At 41.4% G+C, this 15,137-nt stretch overlaps 1 protein-coding gene across 1 annotated transcript; it reads right to left on the bottom strand.

Moving 5' to 3' along the window:
• Positions 1-65: 65 nt before the first annotated feature.
• On the bottom strand, positions 66-15,129 carry LOC122474435 (olfactory receptor 1G1-like). Its single transcript, XM_043565306.1, has 3 exons — positions 15,046-15,129; positions 11,940-12,874; positions 66-303 (listed from the first exon to the last, which is right to left on the bottom strand). Exons 1-3 carry the CDS (start codon positions 15,127-15,129, stop codon positions 66-68), a joined length of 1,257 nt encoding a protein of 418 aa, XP_043421241.1.
• Positions 15,130-15,137: the final 8 nt, after the last annotated feature.

The raw sequence follows: 15,137 nt of genomic DNA, 5'->3' as shown, positions 1-15,137 counted from the left end.
AGGGGCTGCTGACTTTTCACAGGTAGTGTCTCCTGGGACCCATTCCCAGATCTCCTAGTTAGAGCCTAGGTGGGGCGATTGTCCAACCTCCCAGCTGGCCCTTCTGCTTCGTGGTCCCCTGAGTCCCAGCAGTGCCAGTGATAAGACCGTTCAGATGACCAGATGGCCTTCCTGGTTTTCCCTGGGGTGACGTGCTGCTTGGATCCATCCTCGTAGCCCTGGTCCTGACCGGGGCCTGGCTCTACCACGGAGTCACACTTTTCTAATTGGAGCCCAGTCCCCATGGATGGAATGCAGTATGTCCTAGAAAACAAGGGGAGCAATGTAGATAAAATAGCACAATCAACACCTTCAATTGTCGTATAGTAGAAATAGTAGCAGGAATATTCCTATTTTCTCTGACTCCAGAGAACAGAGATAGAAGCACTATGTGGTCTCGACATCAGGCTTGGGATACAGTTTCTGAATATATTTATCTTTTGTTGTAATTTTACCTTACATAAAAAAGCTTATAAAACGTGTATGTGCTGTTGAAGGAGTGATAATAAAATTACTGACCACTCTCCCACCACTCAGCTTCTGGTATATAGTTCAATCTTGTAGAAGCCCTGTGTGTACGTGTGTTTAATCATATCCTTTCTTCCCCATTTTGAGGAAATAACCATTGTGAATATGGGTACTATTTCTTTCTGTTCTTTATAGCTTTGCCACATGTGCGTTGTTGAAGATGTGACCACCATTGGATCCATAAGTTGTCCCCAGGTAACGGGAGGCTCCTCACCTCTCCTCTCCTCGGAATGTAGCTCTGCCCTTGTTCCCACAGTGGGAGCCGGTGTCAAGGTCACAGCCCTGAGAGAGCAAGGTGCTGTTGAGACCTTCTGGAGGGCGAAGTGACTGAACCCCTATGAGGTCTCTCTCTATATAAACTTTTAGGATTCTGGCAGGCAGGTGTGGGTATCAACTTGTCTTGGGGTGCCCAAGACACATGCCTTGTGCGTAAGTTCCCTTGCTTATTAGCACTGCTCCCTACCAATCCAGAGTGGCCTGCCTCTTTCCTTGTTCTGTCCCTGCCCTCTGTGTACTGTGGCCAGTTTGTGGAGCAACACGCGTAGATGTCTAAACTGTATGGTTTACTCTAAATTTGCCTGTTCTTGTCATTTATGCGAATGGAATTATACTTTTTATATTCTTCTGTAGATCGCTTATATTGCTCTGCATTATTCTTCCACATTTGTTCATGGGATGCCTGTAACCGCAGGGCGTTCCCGTTCAGTGTCGTCTCATACACCCCTCACTCTACACCCTTGCTGCCTGCTGACGTTTCAGTTTCAGAACTTCTGGCTTGGGAATTACTGTGTGTGTATGTTGTCTGTGATTCTCTCAGCGGATTCTGGGGTAGCATTCCATAATCAGACACATGGCACTTCCACGACAGAATGAATGCATATTGCCACTGAGTACAACTAGTTGAGAATGTAAATACTCTTGTGTAAATTCGGATCATGTTTTGTTGCTCAATGAGTTCACTGAGAACATACAGGAAATCCTTTTCTCATGAGAGGTTTTTTACGATAGAAATGTAGGTAGATTTTCTGGTGCCTATGTATGTATGTATGTATGTATTTTCTGTGCCATTGTATATATGTATGTATGTACATATGTATTTATATGTAGAGTTTTTTAGTTTTAATTTTTTTTTTAATATAGCTTATTGTCAAATTGCCTTCCATACAGCACCCGGTGCTCATCCCAACAAGTGCCCTCCTCAATGCCCGTCGTCCACTCTCCCCTCTCCCCACCCTCCCATTAACCCTCACTTTGTTCTGTGTATTTAAGAGTCTCTTATGGTTTGCCTCCCTCCCTCTCTGTTTGTAACTTTTTTCCCCTTCCCTTCCCCCATGGTCTTCTGTTAAGTTTCTCAAGATCCACATATGAGTGAAAACATATGGTATCTGTCTTTCTCTGACTGACTTATTTCACTTAGCATAATACCCTCCAGTTCTATCCATGTTGCTTCAAATGGCAGGATTTCATTCTTTCTCATTGCCAAGTAGTATTCCATTGCATATATAAACCACAACTTCTTTATCCATTCATCAGTTGATGGACATTTCGTCTCTGTCCATAATTTGGCTATTGTTGAAAGTGCTGCTGTGAACACTGGGGTACATGTGGCCCTATGCATCAGCAGTCCTGTATCCCTTGGGTAAATTCCTAGTAGTGCTATTGTTGGGTCATAAATTAGTTCTGTTTTTAACTTTTTGAGGAACCTCCACACTGTTTTCCAGAGCAGCTGCACCAGTTTGCAGTCCCACCAACAGTGCAAGAGGGTTCCCTTTTCTCCACATTCTCTCCAGCATCTATAGTCTCCTGATTTGTTCATTTTAGCCACTCTGACATGCATGAGGTGATATCTGAGTGTGGCTTTGATTTGTATTTCCCTGATGAAGAATGATGTTGAGCATCTTTTCATGTGTCTATTGGCCATCTGGATGTCTTCTTTGGAAGAGTCTCTATTCATGTCTTCTGCCCATTTCTTCACTGGATTATTTGTTTTTTGGGTGTGGAGTATGGAGAGGTTTTTTATAGATTTTGGATACTAGCTCTTTATCCGATATGTCATTTGCAAATATCTTTTCCCATTCCATCGGTTGCGTTTTAGTTTTGCTGATTGTTTCCTTTGCAGTGCAGAAGCTTTTTATCTTCATAAGGTCCCAATAGTTCATTTTTGCTTTTAATTCCCTTGCCTTTGGAGATGTGTCGAGTAAGAAATTGCTGAGGGCGAGGTGAGAGAGGTTGTTGCCCGCTTTCTCCTCTAGGGTTTTGATGGTTTCTTGTCTCACATTCAGGTCTTTCATCCATTTTGAGTTTATTTTTGTGTATAGTGTAAGAAAATGGTCTAGTTTCATTCTTCTGCATGTTGCTGTCCAGTTCTCCCAGCACCATTTGTTAAAGAAAGTCTCTTTTTTCCACTGGATACTCTTTCCTGCTTTGTCAAAGATTAGTTGCCCATATATTTGTGGGTCCATTTCTGGGTTCTCTATTCTATTCCATTGATCTGAGTGTCTGTTCTTGTGCCAGTACCATACTGTCTTGATGGTTACAGCTTTGTAGTATAGCTTGAAGTCTGGGATTGTGATTCCTCCTGCTTTGGTTTTCTTTTTCAAGATCGCTTTGGCTATTTGGGGTCTTTTCTGGTTCCATACAAGTTTTAGGATTATTTGTTCTAGCTCTGTGAAGAATGCTGGTGTTACTTTGATAGGGATTGCATTGAATATGTAGATTGCTTTGGGTAGTATAGACATTTTAACAATATTTGTTCTTCCTATCCAGGAGCATGGAATCTTTTTCCATTTTTTTGTGTCTTCTTCAATTTGTTTCATAAGCTTTCTATAGTTTTCAGTGTATAGATTTTTCACCTCTTTGGTTAGATTTATTCCTAGGTATTTTATGTTTTTTTGTGCAACTGTAAGTGGGGTTGATTCCTTGATTTCTCTTTCTGTCACTTCATTGTTGGTGTATAGGAATGCAACCAGTTTCTGTGCGTTGATTTTATATCCTGCAACTTTGCTGAATTCATGAATCAATTCTAGCAGTTTTTTGGTGGAATCTTTTGGGTTTTCCATGTAGAGTATCATGTCATCTGCAAAGAGTGAAAGTTTGACCTCCTCCTGGCCAATTTGGATGCCTTTTATTTCTTTGTGTTGTCTGATTGCAGAGGCTAAGACTTCCAATACTATGTTGAATAACAGTGGCAAGAGTGGACATCCCTGTCTTGTTCCTGACCTTAGGGGGAAAGCTCTCAGTTTTTCCCCATTGAGGATGATATTAGTGTTGGGTCGTTCATATATGGCTTTTATTGTCTTGAGATATGCTCCTTCTATCCCTACTTTCTTGAGGGTTTTTATCAAGAAAGGATGCTGTATTTTGTCAAATGCTTTCTCTGCATCTATTGAGAGGATCATATGGTTCTTGTCTTTTCTTTTATTAATGTGATTTATCACATTGATTGTTTTGCGGATGTTGAACCAGCCCTGCATCCCAGGTATAAATCCCACTTGGTGGTGGTGAATAATTTTTTTGATGTGTTGTTGGATCTGGTTGGCTAATATCTTGTTGAGGATTTTTGCATCCATGTTCATCAGGGAAATTGGTCTATAGTTCTCCTTTTTAGTGGGGTCTCTGTCTGGTTTTGGAATCAAGGTAATGCTGGCTTCATAGAAAGAGTTTGGAAGTTTTCCTTCCATTTCTATTTTTTGGAACAGCTTCAAGAGAATAGGTGTTAACTCTTCCTTAAATGTTTGGTAGAATTCCCCTGGAAAGCCATCTGGCCCTGGACTCTTGTTTTTTGGCAGATTTTTTATTACTAATTTGATTTCCTTACTGGTTATGGGTCTGTTCAAATTTTCTATTTCTTCCTGTTTCAGTTTTGGTAGTGTATATGTTTCTAGGAATTTGTCCATTTCTTCCAGATTGCCCATTTTATTGGCATATAATTGCTCATAATATTCTCTTATTGTTTTTATTTCTGCTGTGTTGGTTGTGATCTCTCCTCTTTCATTCTTGATTTTATTTATTTGGTTCTTTTACTTTTTCTTGTTGATCAAACTGGCTAGTGGTTTATCAATTTTGTTAATTCTTTCAAAGAACCAGCTTCTGGTTTCATTAATCTGTTCTACTGTGGGTTTTTTTTGTTTTGTTTTGATAGCATTAATTTCTGCTCTAATCTTTATTATTTCCTGTCTTCTGCTAGTTTGGGGTTTCATTTGCTGTTCTTTTTCCAGGTCCTTAAGGTGTACGGTTAGGTAGTGTATCTGAGATCTTCCTTCCTTCTTTAGGAAGGCCTGGATTGCTATATACTTTCCTCTTAGACCGCCTTTGCTGTGTCCCAGAGATTTTGGGTCGTGATGCTATCATTTTCATTGACTTCCATATACTTTTTAATTTCCTCTTTAACTTCTTGGTTAGCCCATTCATTCTTTAGTAGGATGTTCTTCAGTCTCCAAGTATTTGTTACCTTTCCAAATTTTTTCTTGTGGTTGATTTTGAGTTTCATAGTGTTGTGGTCTGAAAATATGCACGGTATGACCTTGATCTTTTTGTACTTACTTAGGGCTGATTTGTGTCCCAGTATATGGTCTATTCTGGAGAACGTTCCATGTGCACTGGAGAAGAATGTATATTCTGCTGCTTTAGGATGAAATGTTCTGAATATATCTGTTAAGTCCATCTGGTCCAGTGTGTCATTCAAAGCCATTGTTTCCTTGTTGATTTTTTGATTAGATGATCTGTCCATTGCTGTGAGTGGGGTGTTGAAGTCTCCTACCATTATGGTGTTACTCTCGATGGGTTTCTTTATGTTTGTGATTAATTGATTTATATATTTGGGTTCTTTCACATTTGGTGCATAAGTGTTTACAATTGTTAGGCCTTCTTTGTGGATAGACCCCTTGATTATGATATAATGCCCTTCTGCATCTCTTGATACAGTCTTTATTTTAAAGTCTAGATTGTCTGATATAAGTATGGCTACTCCGGCTTTATTTTGTTGACCATTAGCATGATAGATGGTTCTCCATCCCCTTATTTTCAATCTGAAGGTGTCTTTAGGTCTAAAGTGGGTCTCTTGTAAACAGCATATAGATGGATCTTGTTTTCTTATCCATTCTGTTACCCTATGTCTTTTGATTGGAGCATTGAGTCCATTGACGTTTAGAGTGAGTACTGAAAGATATGAATTTATTGCCATTATGATGCTTGTAGAGTTGGAGTTTCTGGTGGTGTTCTCTGGTCCTTTCTAATATTTGTTACTTCATATATATATATATATGTATATATTTTTTTCCATCTTTTTTCCCCTCAGAGTTCCCCTTAAAATTTCTTGTAGGACTGGTTTAGTGGTCACAAACTCCTTTAATTTTTGTTTGTCTGGGAAACTTTTTATCTCTCCTTCTATTTTGAATGACAGCCTTGCTGGATAAAGAATTCTTGGCTGCATATTTTTGTGATTCAGCACACTGCATATATCCTGCCACTCCTTTCTGGCCTGCCAAGTTTCTGTGGATAGGTCTGCTGCAAACCTGATCTGTCTTCCCTTGTGTGTTAGGGACTTTTTTTCCCTTGCTGCTTTCATGATTCTCTCCTTGCCTGAGTATTTTGTGAATTTGACTATGATATGCCTTGTTGATGGTCGGTTTTTGTTGAATCTAATGGGGGTCCTCTGTGCTTCCTGGATTTTGATGTCTGTGTCTTTCCCCAGGTTAGGAAAGTTTTCTGCTATGATTTGCTCACATAACCCTTCTACCCCTATTTCTCTCTCTTCCTCTTCTGGGACCCCTATGATTCTGATGTTGTTCCTTTTAATGAGTCACTGATTTCTCTAATTCTTAAATCATGCTCTTTTGCCTTAATCTCCCTTTTTTTTTCTGCTTCATTATTCTCTATAAGTTTGTCCTCTATATCGCTGATTCTCTGTTCTGCCTCATCCATCCTTGCTGCTGCTGCATCCATCCATGATTGCAGCTCAGTTATAGCATTTTTAATTTCATTGAGACTATTTTTTACTTCTTTTATCTCTGCAGAAAGGGATTCTAATCTATTTTTGACTCCAGCTAGTATTCTTATTATCATGATTCTAAATTCTGGTTCAGACATCTTGCTTGTATCTGGGTTGTTTAAATCCCTGGCTGTCGTTTCTTTGTGCTGTTTCCTTTGGAGTGAATTCATTCGTTTTGTCATTTCAAAGGGAGAAAAGGAATTAATGAGGTAGAAAAATTAAAATAAAAAGTATTAAAATTAAAAAATTAAACACACACACACACAGAAAATCTAATAAATGATGCTAGATCCTAGGTGTGTTTTTTGTGGGTGTTGAAAGTGGTTTGACAGATTTTAGAAAAAAAGGGGGGAAAGGAAATTGAGAATTTGAAAACATGAATACACTGAAATAGACTAAAATAAGATGATGGGAGTGAAATAGAATTTGAAAAAAATTACACAAAAGTAAAGAATATAGTAGAAAAAAAACCAAAGAAAATATTTTTAATAAACATTAAAAATAAAAGAATTTTTCTCTTTCTGTATTCAAGAAAAAGAAACTAAAAAGAAAAATGAGAAAAAAAATAAATCATTTGAAAATTTGAAAAAGTGAATACACTGTAGTAGCCTAAAATAAAATGATGGATGTAAAATAGAATTTGAAAAAATTTACATAAAAGCAAAAAATATAGTAAAAAGTTAAAGAAAAATATTTTTGATAGAAATTAAATGTAAAAATGAAGTTTTTCTCTTTCTGCATTCAAGAAAAAGAAAATAAATGAAAAGGAGAAAAAAAAAAGAAAGGAAATCGTTTAAAAATTTGAAAAAGTGAATACACTGAAGTAGACGAAAATAAAATGATGGTAGTAAGATAGAATTTGAAAAAATTTACACAAAAGTAAAATATAGTAAAAAAAATAAGGAAAATATTTTTAATAAAAATTGAAAATAAAAATGAATTTTTTTCTTTTTCTGTATTCAAGAAAAAGAAAAGTAGTGTAAAAGAGAAAAAGAAAAGAATGTTGAATAGTTGGACCTGCTAACAGATTGAAATCGGACTGAAATTACTTCGTTTTCCCCTAGAAGTCAGACTATGTAGCGCTCTGTAGTCCATAAACTAAGCAGGCAGTGAGACTTGTGTTCTTAAAGAGTGAGGTTGGCCCAGTTGGGCGTGGCTCAGTGTAATGGCTCTGTTCTCCACTAGATGGCACTGCTAGCCTGCTGGGGTAGATTGTTGTGGCGCTCGTTGGTGTGTATGCATATGCCCTGGAGCGGTGAAAATGGCGTCACCTAGCTACCCAGTGTGTACTATGGGTACTGTTCTCTCCGATCAGCAATCGCGCACCCGTCCTCTGTCTTCAGCTTTCATCCACTCCCTGCTTTTACACTGTCCGTGATCAGGCCCCAGGCAGTACCTCTCTCCCGAGTTTTGTCTCAGATGCGGCTGTTTTCCCCAGCCCCTTACTTCTGAAGGACTGTGGCTTTGACCCGTTCCTCCCCTCTGCGAGAGGATCTCACTGAGCAATGGCCAAACAATGGCCGAATGTCAGCTGTACCCAGGAATGCTTGCTGGACCCTGCTGCTGCCGGAGCCCCGAGACTGTGGCCAGGTGCCAGCCCGCCCCAGAAAAAGTTTGCGAGATAGTGTAGCAGCAGCTTTTCACGGATTATGGAAAATCACAACACACATCTGGCACCAGGCTTCATCCTTAACACCAGTACCAGCTAACGTGGCCGCCTTCTGGGGTCTGCTGGGACCAGCTGGCTTCAACAGTCTCTACCAAATGTCCTTCCAGCAGTGGAACCGCTTTTCCCCATGTGGCCTCAGAACCTCCCAGACCCCACTCTGTTCCTGGGGATTCACCTTTCCCACCAGAGCACTGCCAGGTATTGAGCGGTGGAGTTGCAGACTTTGCACTCCCCTTGTTTACAGTCTTAATGAAATTTAAACCCTCTCCTTTCTCCCGTTTTAGTTTAGTCCCTGTGGCTGTTCCCAATTTTCCACTTTCTCTCCAGCTGCTCTTGGGGAGGGGTGCTTTTCCCGTATTCTCCCCCCGCCCAGTCTCAGTCCTCTCTCCACCTGCAAAAGTGGCTCCCTGCCTGCCACCGGCTTCTCTCTCCCCAAGTTTACCTCTCCATGCCACATACCTGCTGAAGTCTGTAGTTCAGGTTGTGCAGATTGTTGTGTTAATTCTCCAATCAGTTTACTAGGTGTGTAGGATGGTTTAGTGTTGGTATGGCTGTATTTCATGGATGCGAGACACACACACACACAGACACACACACACAAAATATTTTTATTTTAACTGATTGAAGTCATCAATATATATTTTATCTTGTAAGCACTTTACTTGTGTCTGTTTGTAAAAGTCCTTTCTTCCCTGAGTTCAGGGAGACATTTTCCAACATTCTCTTTTAAAAACTTTATAATTTGGCTCTTCCCAATCAGTTCTTTAGAGAATTGTTTTTTTTGTGTGTGTGTATCTTGTGATGTGTGTGTGTGTGTGTGTGTGTGTGTGTGTGTGTGTGTATGTGTGTAGGGGGGGTCTATATTTTATTTATTTTTACATCAAGAAACTAATTATTAAACAAATGGTTCTCCGTAGACTCTTCTGAATTGCAATTATATGGAAATACCATCTGTAATTGAAATGCAAACTTGTTTCCTCCTTTAGAGGGTTTAAATATTTTATTTTTTTCTCCCTCTACTGCAGCGGGTGGGACCTCAGGTAAAATGTGGGCTAGCTGGGGTGAGAACTGGTATTCTGTCTTTTTTTTTTTTAATCTTTTTTTTTTTGAGAGAGAGAGAGACAGAGCGTGAGTGGGGGAGGGGCAGAGAGAGAGGGAGACACAGAATCCGAAGCAGGGTCCAGGCCCTGAGCAGTCAGCACAGAGCCCAACGCGGGGCTTGAACCCACAAACTGTGAGATCATGACCTGAGTCAAAGTTGGACGCTCAACTGACTGAGCCCCCCCCAGGCACCCCCCTACACCTGAAGGTAATATCACTCTACTATCTGTCAAGTATACTTCTGTCTATGCTTCATTTTTTCTGAAGATATTAAAAAAAATTTTTTAAGTTTATTGATTTTGAGAGGGGCAGATACTGCATGAGTTGGGGAGGGGGAGAGAGAGAGGAAGAGACAAATCCCAAACAGGTTCTGTGCTGTCAGTGCAGAGCCCAATGCAGTGCTCGAACTCATGAACTGTTAGATCATGACCTGAGCTGAAACCAAGAGTCAGATGCTTAACTGACTGAGCCACCCAGGCATCCCTTTTCTGAAGATTTTACTTTTTTTTTTTTTATGAATATAATTTACTGTCAGATTGGCTTACATACAACACCCAGTGCTCATCCCTACAAGTGCCCTCCTCAATGCCCATCGCCCATTTTCACTCTCCCCCACCCCCATCTACCCTTAGTTTGTTCTCTGTATTTAACAGTCTCTTGTGGTTTGACTCCCCCCTATCTGTGTAGATTTTACTTTTAAAGCAAAAGTAAAAGGGCGCCAGGGTGGCAGGGTTCGTTGAGCGTTGGACTCTTGATTTCAGCTCAGGTCATGATCCATTGGTTCATGAGATAAAACCCTGCATCAGGCTTTGTGCTGATAGCATGGAGTCTACTTGGGCATCTCTCTCTCCCTTTCTCTCTCTGCCTTTACCCTGCCTGTGCTTTCTCCCTCTCTCTCAAATAAATAAATAAGATTTAAAAATGTATGTAATAAAGTAATATCTGTACAAAATGTGAGGCTCAAACTTAGAACCCCAAGATTAAGATTTGCATTGTCCTTGTCAACTACACTTCAGTTAAAAAAACAATAGGGATAGGCATCCCTAGACTTCAGTTAAAATAACAATAGGGATAGGGATAGTGGCTCAGTTGGTTAAGCATCTGACTCTTGAATTTGCCTCAGGTGATGGTCTCAGGGTTTGTGAGATCAAGCACCTCATCAGGTTCTGTGCTGGCAGTGTGGAGCCTGCTTGGGATTCTCTCTCTCCCTCTCTCTCTGCCCCTCTCCTGTTTGCATTCATGCTTTCTCTCTCTCTCAAAAAATAAAAAAATAATAAAAATAAAAGAATGAAATGGAAGAAAATGGTTAACAGACTGTGGAAAACAGTGCCTTCACCAACAATCAAAGAAATTAAAACTAAAGCAAGGAGATACCATTTAGCTATCATATCATTTATAATTAAGGGTACAGTGTGAACATCCAAATATGGAGAAGATGTAGACAAAAGGGCACCCTCATTTGGGAATTTTTGCAGAATGGATAAAGGGTCCTATAAAGGTTAGATATTCCACTTTTAAAAATATTAAACATAACAGATTATGAACACATGAAAATATTTTTCACAGATGTTCTTTGCATCATTACTTGTAATAGTGAAAGCTTAGAAACCCTCTAATCATTCAACAATGGTGAAATACCATATATGTTATGGATATTTATTCTGATGTACTTTCAGAGAGCCAAATGTCCAGGAAGAGATAATAATATGGAGATAACTCATGAGATTAAGCAAAAAAGTATATATATTTGTACCAGCAGTATTTTCTCAACAAAGTAAAGACAAAAAGTCATTAGAAAAAGATAGGTGAGAAATACTGTGAAATCTTATCAGTGGCTTTCTTTATATGGAGGGATAGTGAGTGTTTTCTTTTTTCCTATTCATGTTTTACAAATTTACTCTAATGAGCATGGATTATTCTGTAGTTGAGACAAATGAAATAAACTAGAATTTAAATACCAAAGAATCAAGGACTTGTCCATAACTAATAATTACTCTCTGTCAGAATCTTAGATCTGATCCCTGATGTGTGATTTGGGGCCAGTCCTCTGATGTGTCGGTGCCTAGTTTCTTCTCCTCAAATGATTCTTGTCTTCTTAGTCCCAGCAAATAACGTGTCTTCTTGGTGCAGCCTTCTCCATGGGTAGGTTAGTCCCTATCAGTGAGTTGTTTCCAAAGCTGGGCTTGGAAATGGTCCCTGAAACTCTGAGCACTTGAGCCTTCCTGGTTGTGAGCATTTCTTGTAGCTAAGTGGGACCTGTTAGTCCCAGGCTGAACTGGTGCTACCCGGCTTCCTCCCAGCACCCGAATTCTGTCTGGTGTCATTCTTAGTGATTCCTACTCTCTGGCTTGGATCTGCTTGGACACCTATACCACTAGTCAAGTCACCCTGTAGGGATTGCTGGCCACTCATCTTCCAGGGGTGCAGCTCTGTCCTTTTCCAGTATCTCTGATTGTAATTCTGGCCAGTGAGGCATTCTCTGTTTGTTAAACCTGGTTGTGATGTTGAGCATCCATCTTGCTTGAACTTGAGTTTTCAAAATTACAATGGGGAAGTGCAGGGAAAAGGCATTACAGAGAGCCTGAGCTTCCAGTCTGAGGAAGGACCCTCTACTGAGTAGAGCATCTTTCTGAGTCAAAGAGTCCCAACAGGGCCCCTTTCATGTCCCTGTTCCTTAGGCTGTAGATAAAGGGGTTCAGCATGGGGGTGACCATCGTATATATCACAGATACAACCATTCCTATTTCTGCTGAATAGGTAGATGAGGGCTGGAAATACACCAGAAAGAGCGTCCCATAGAAGAGAGTAACCACTGACAGGTGAGAGCCACAGGTCGAGACGACCTTGTGCTTCCCCACAGCAGAGGGGACCCTGAGGATGGTGTGGATGATGTGGGCATAAGAGACCAGGACACAGGTGAGAGGGACCACACCTGAGAGGGCTGCTTCAGCAAACATCGTGACCTGAAAGATCTGGGTGTCTGAACAGGCAAGTTTGAGGAGAGGGAGAAGATCACAGAAAAAGTGTGGGATGGCATGAGAGGCACAGAAGGAGAACTGAGACATGAGGAGGGTGAGCGAGGAGGCCAGGAGGTGGGAGCAGAGCCAGGATGCGGCGACCAGCAGCAGGCAGCGCTGGGGACACATGATCGTGGTGTAGTGGAGAGGAAGGCAGATGGCCACGTAGCGGTCATATGCCATCACGGCCAGCAGGAAGTCATCCAGCAGGGTCAGCGCCATGAAGAAGTACATCTGCACGAGGCACCCAGTGTGGGAGATGGCGTGGCGCTGTGTCAGGATGTTCGCCAGCACCTTGGGGACAATGGTGCAGGTGAAGCAGGTCTCGACGAAGGACAGGTTGGCCAGGAAGAAGTACATGGGGGTGTGGAGGTGCTGGTCAGAACCAATGGCCATGATGATGAGCAGGTTCCCCAACACGCTGACCAGGTACATGCCCAGGAAGAGTCCAAACAGGAGAGGCTCCTGCTCAGGGTGTGCAGAGAAGCCCAGAAGCAGGAAGTCAGAGACGCTTGTTTGGTTTCTGATTTCCTTCAAGGAGAGAAATTGGAGCAGAATCTTGCTTAAGTGAAATTAAGCTCTGACTAGTGCAGTTTGCTACTGGTCTGTTTTCTCCATACTTTGAAAGGTCACTGAGATTCACTAGCAGCTATAAGTGCAGGTTTGTAGATATGAGGACTGTGGTCTATGGTAGTGAGGTGTCAGAGTGGGGCCGTAGTCTGCATTCTAGATTTCTGTAATGTGGCAAGTTTTTGCCATGGATTGTCTGAATGATACTGAATGGGGATTCACTGGAAAGAACTGCTTCACATTTAATTCCTTTTATAGTAAACATAGAGCAACACTTTGGATTATCTCTTTTTTGGAGCTACTTTTGGGATCATGCATCTACTAGGATTTCATGGACTCATGGAGTGCCTGTGTGCATGTGTGCAAGTGTGCGGGGGCATATTGAGGGAGATGGAAGAGGAATAGCTTCTCCAGAGAGGAGCCAGCTGAGTCCAGGGGTCTCCAGGTGTATGGAGTGCTCTGGAGCCCTTTGTCTTTGAAGATCATTCCAATGGGTCACCGTGGACGTGAGAACATTGGAAACTGGGAAGCACTCTATCATTCAGGGCATATCATTTTCATTCTCCTCACCACCCTCACCATCAACACCTTTCTTTTTATCTTCTGGGCTTTGGCATCCTGGAGATGGGATGGGAATCTATTCTCTGTTTCTTATTCTTGGTCTGACCCTGGTTGGCCACTTAACTCTGAATGTATGTTACCTCATTTGGACTATGTGCAACACTTTCATGCAGTCATTGAAGTTATGACTGAGATGATATGTATGGAGGGCAGGTTACTATTGAGGGTGGTGATGCCCCTGTCTCTGTTAGTAGCAGTTGCTGAAATGTGAAGCGGAGACATAGGATGTCATGGAAAAGCATAGCATGCTGTGCTTGATGGCTCTGTTCCCCACATGCCTTTTAACTTTGGGGGCTGTTTTCTCCCTTTGAGCCTTCCTTCCTTCCTCTGTATGATAGATACTAGCCCTACCTTAGAGGTCTGTTGAAGGGACCAAAGGCTGGAATCCGTTGAAGTTTCTTTATCAATCATGATGTGCAATCAAGATGAGAAATTCCCATGTTCCTGTTTGATGGTGTGGAGAAAGAAATGTGATGAACAGTCAGTGGCAGCACGGGTTAAAGTCATGTTTATTTAGTGCTGTGATAAAAACATAATATACCCTCAGGAATCGGAATGCATTCCCCAATCTGTACTCTTGATGTGACTTTGAGAAAGTCATGGAACCTTATTTGGCTTTAGTTTCAACATCTGTTTAAATGCAGTAACAATTGAGTTTACTGAATATAGTGGTTATGAGGATTAAGTTGGATTAAAAATTACGGTATACTATTTAAACCAAGGGTGGCACATAGCAAGTGCTCAGTAAATAGGATTTAGCATTGTTACTGCTGTTTTTAATAAAACAGCAGTCATCTTGTACAAGGTGAGCCAAGCCGTACAGGTTGTTTTATGGTTGTTGTGTTGTGTTCTGGTCAATGTCTGCAGATTGGGCTTGTCAATTGTGAGATGTCAACACCCAATGTCACCACCACCGTCACCACCTTTCACATCAGTAGAAGCGCTACTACCTTTGAAGGGTTATACCTCAGAACTTTCAATGCAAAGCATTTGTTTTAGCATCTGAAAGCCATGTGTAAACTTGGTTAAATAATTGAATCATCAGAGCCCCTCAAATTATTAGTGGAAGAATGGGAATAAATGAGTGTATCTGAAATAGTTATTTGCTGGCTCAACATTTTAGAAAGAGAAGGGTTGTGAAGAAGTGATTTGGGGTGGTGGCTGAGAGAGATTCTGGACCCACACCTGCTGAGTGGACTGAGAGGGAATTGTGCTTATTGTTGCCTAGGAGCTATGTAAACGTCACAGGTGGGGCTTGGGGAAGGGTGGTCTGAAGACCATTCTCTTCAGTGACTTCAGAGAGGACCATCAGGGACATGAAGGACACCAGAGAAGGTGATCAGAAGAGCCAGAAATCGATTGGCAGATACAGGTATAGGATAGAGAGGAAAAAAGCAAAAGGAGAAGCCAAATTGCTATGCGTGTGTGTGTGTGCGCGTGCGCGTGCAAGCATGCTTACAAGGGGCCTTAGGTGGACCGTTCATTCTCCATCCATATGCCTCAGTTCTTACCTGGACATGCTGGCCAGCCTCAGTCTCTGACACTTCCAGGAAGGAGATTGGGTTTGCTCTCCCACTGACTCTTTGAGAAGACATGGCTAGAG

Source organism: Prionailurus bengalensis, chromosome D4 (assembly GCF_016509475.1).
Source record: "Prionailurus bengalensis isolate Pbe53 chromosome D4, Fcat_Pben_1.1_paternal_pri, whole genome shotgun sequence".
Classification (NCBI taxonomy): domain Eukaryota; kingdom Metazoa; phylum Chordata; class Mammalia; order Carnivora; family Felidae; genus Prionailurus; species Prionailurus bengalensis.
Note: the sequence above shows the minus strand (reverse complement) of the source record. Positions and strands in the feature narration are given on the sequence as shown.

What these genes read in the sequence shown, in the direction of transcription:
- LOC122474435 (XM_043565306.1), bottom strand. Translation starts at nt 15,129, where the DNA reads ATGTCTTCTCAAAGAGTCAGTGGGAGAGCAAACCCAATCTCCTTCCTG. An exon ending in AGGCTGGCCAGCATGTCCAG is followed by an intron (nt 12,875 to 15,045) that starts GTAAGAACTGAG and finishes CTCTCCTTGAAG; the next exon opens with GAAATCAGAAACCAAACAAG. An exon ending in TCAGAAAGATGCTCTACTCA is followed by an intron (nt 304 to 11,939) that starts GTAGAGGGTCCT and finishes CTTGTTTTCTAG; the next exon opens with GACATACTGCATTCCATCCA.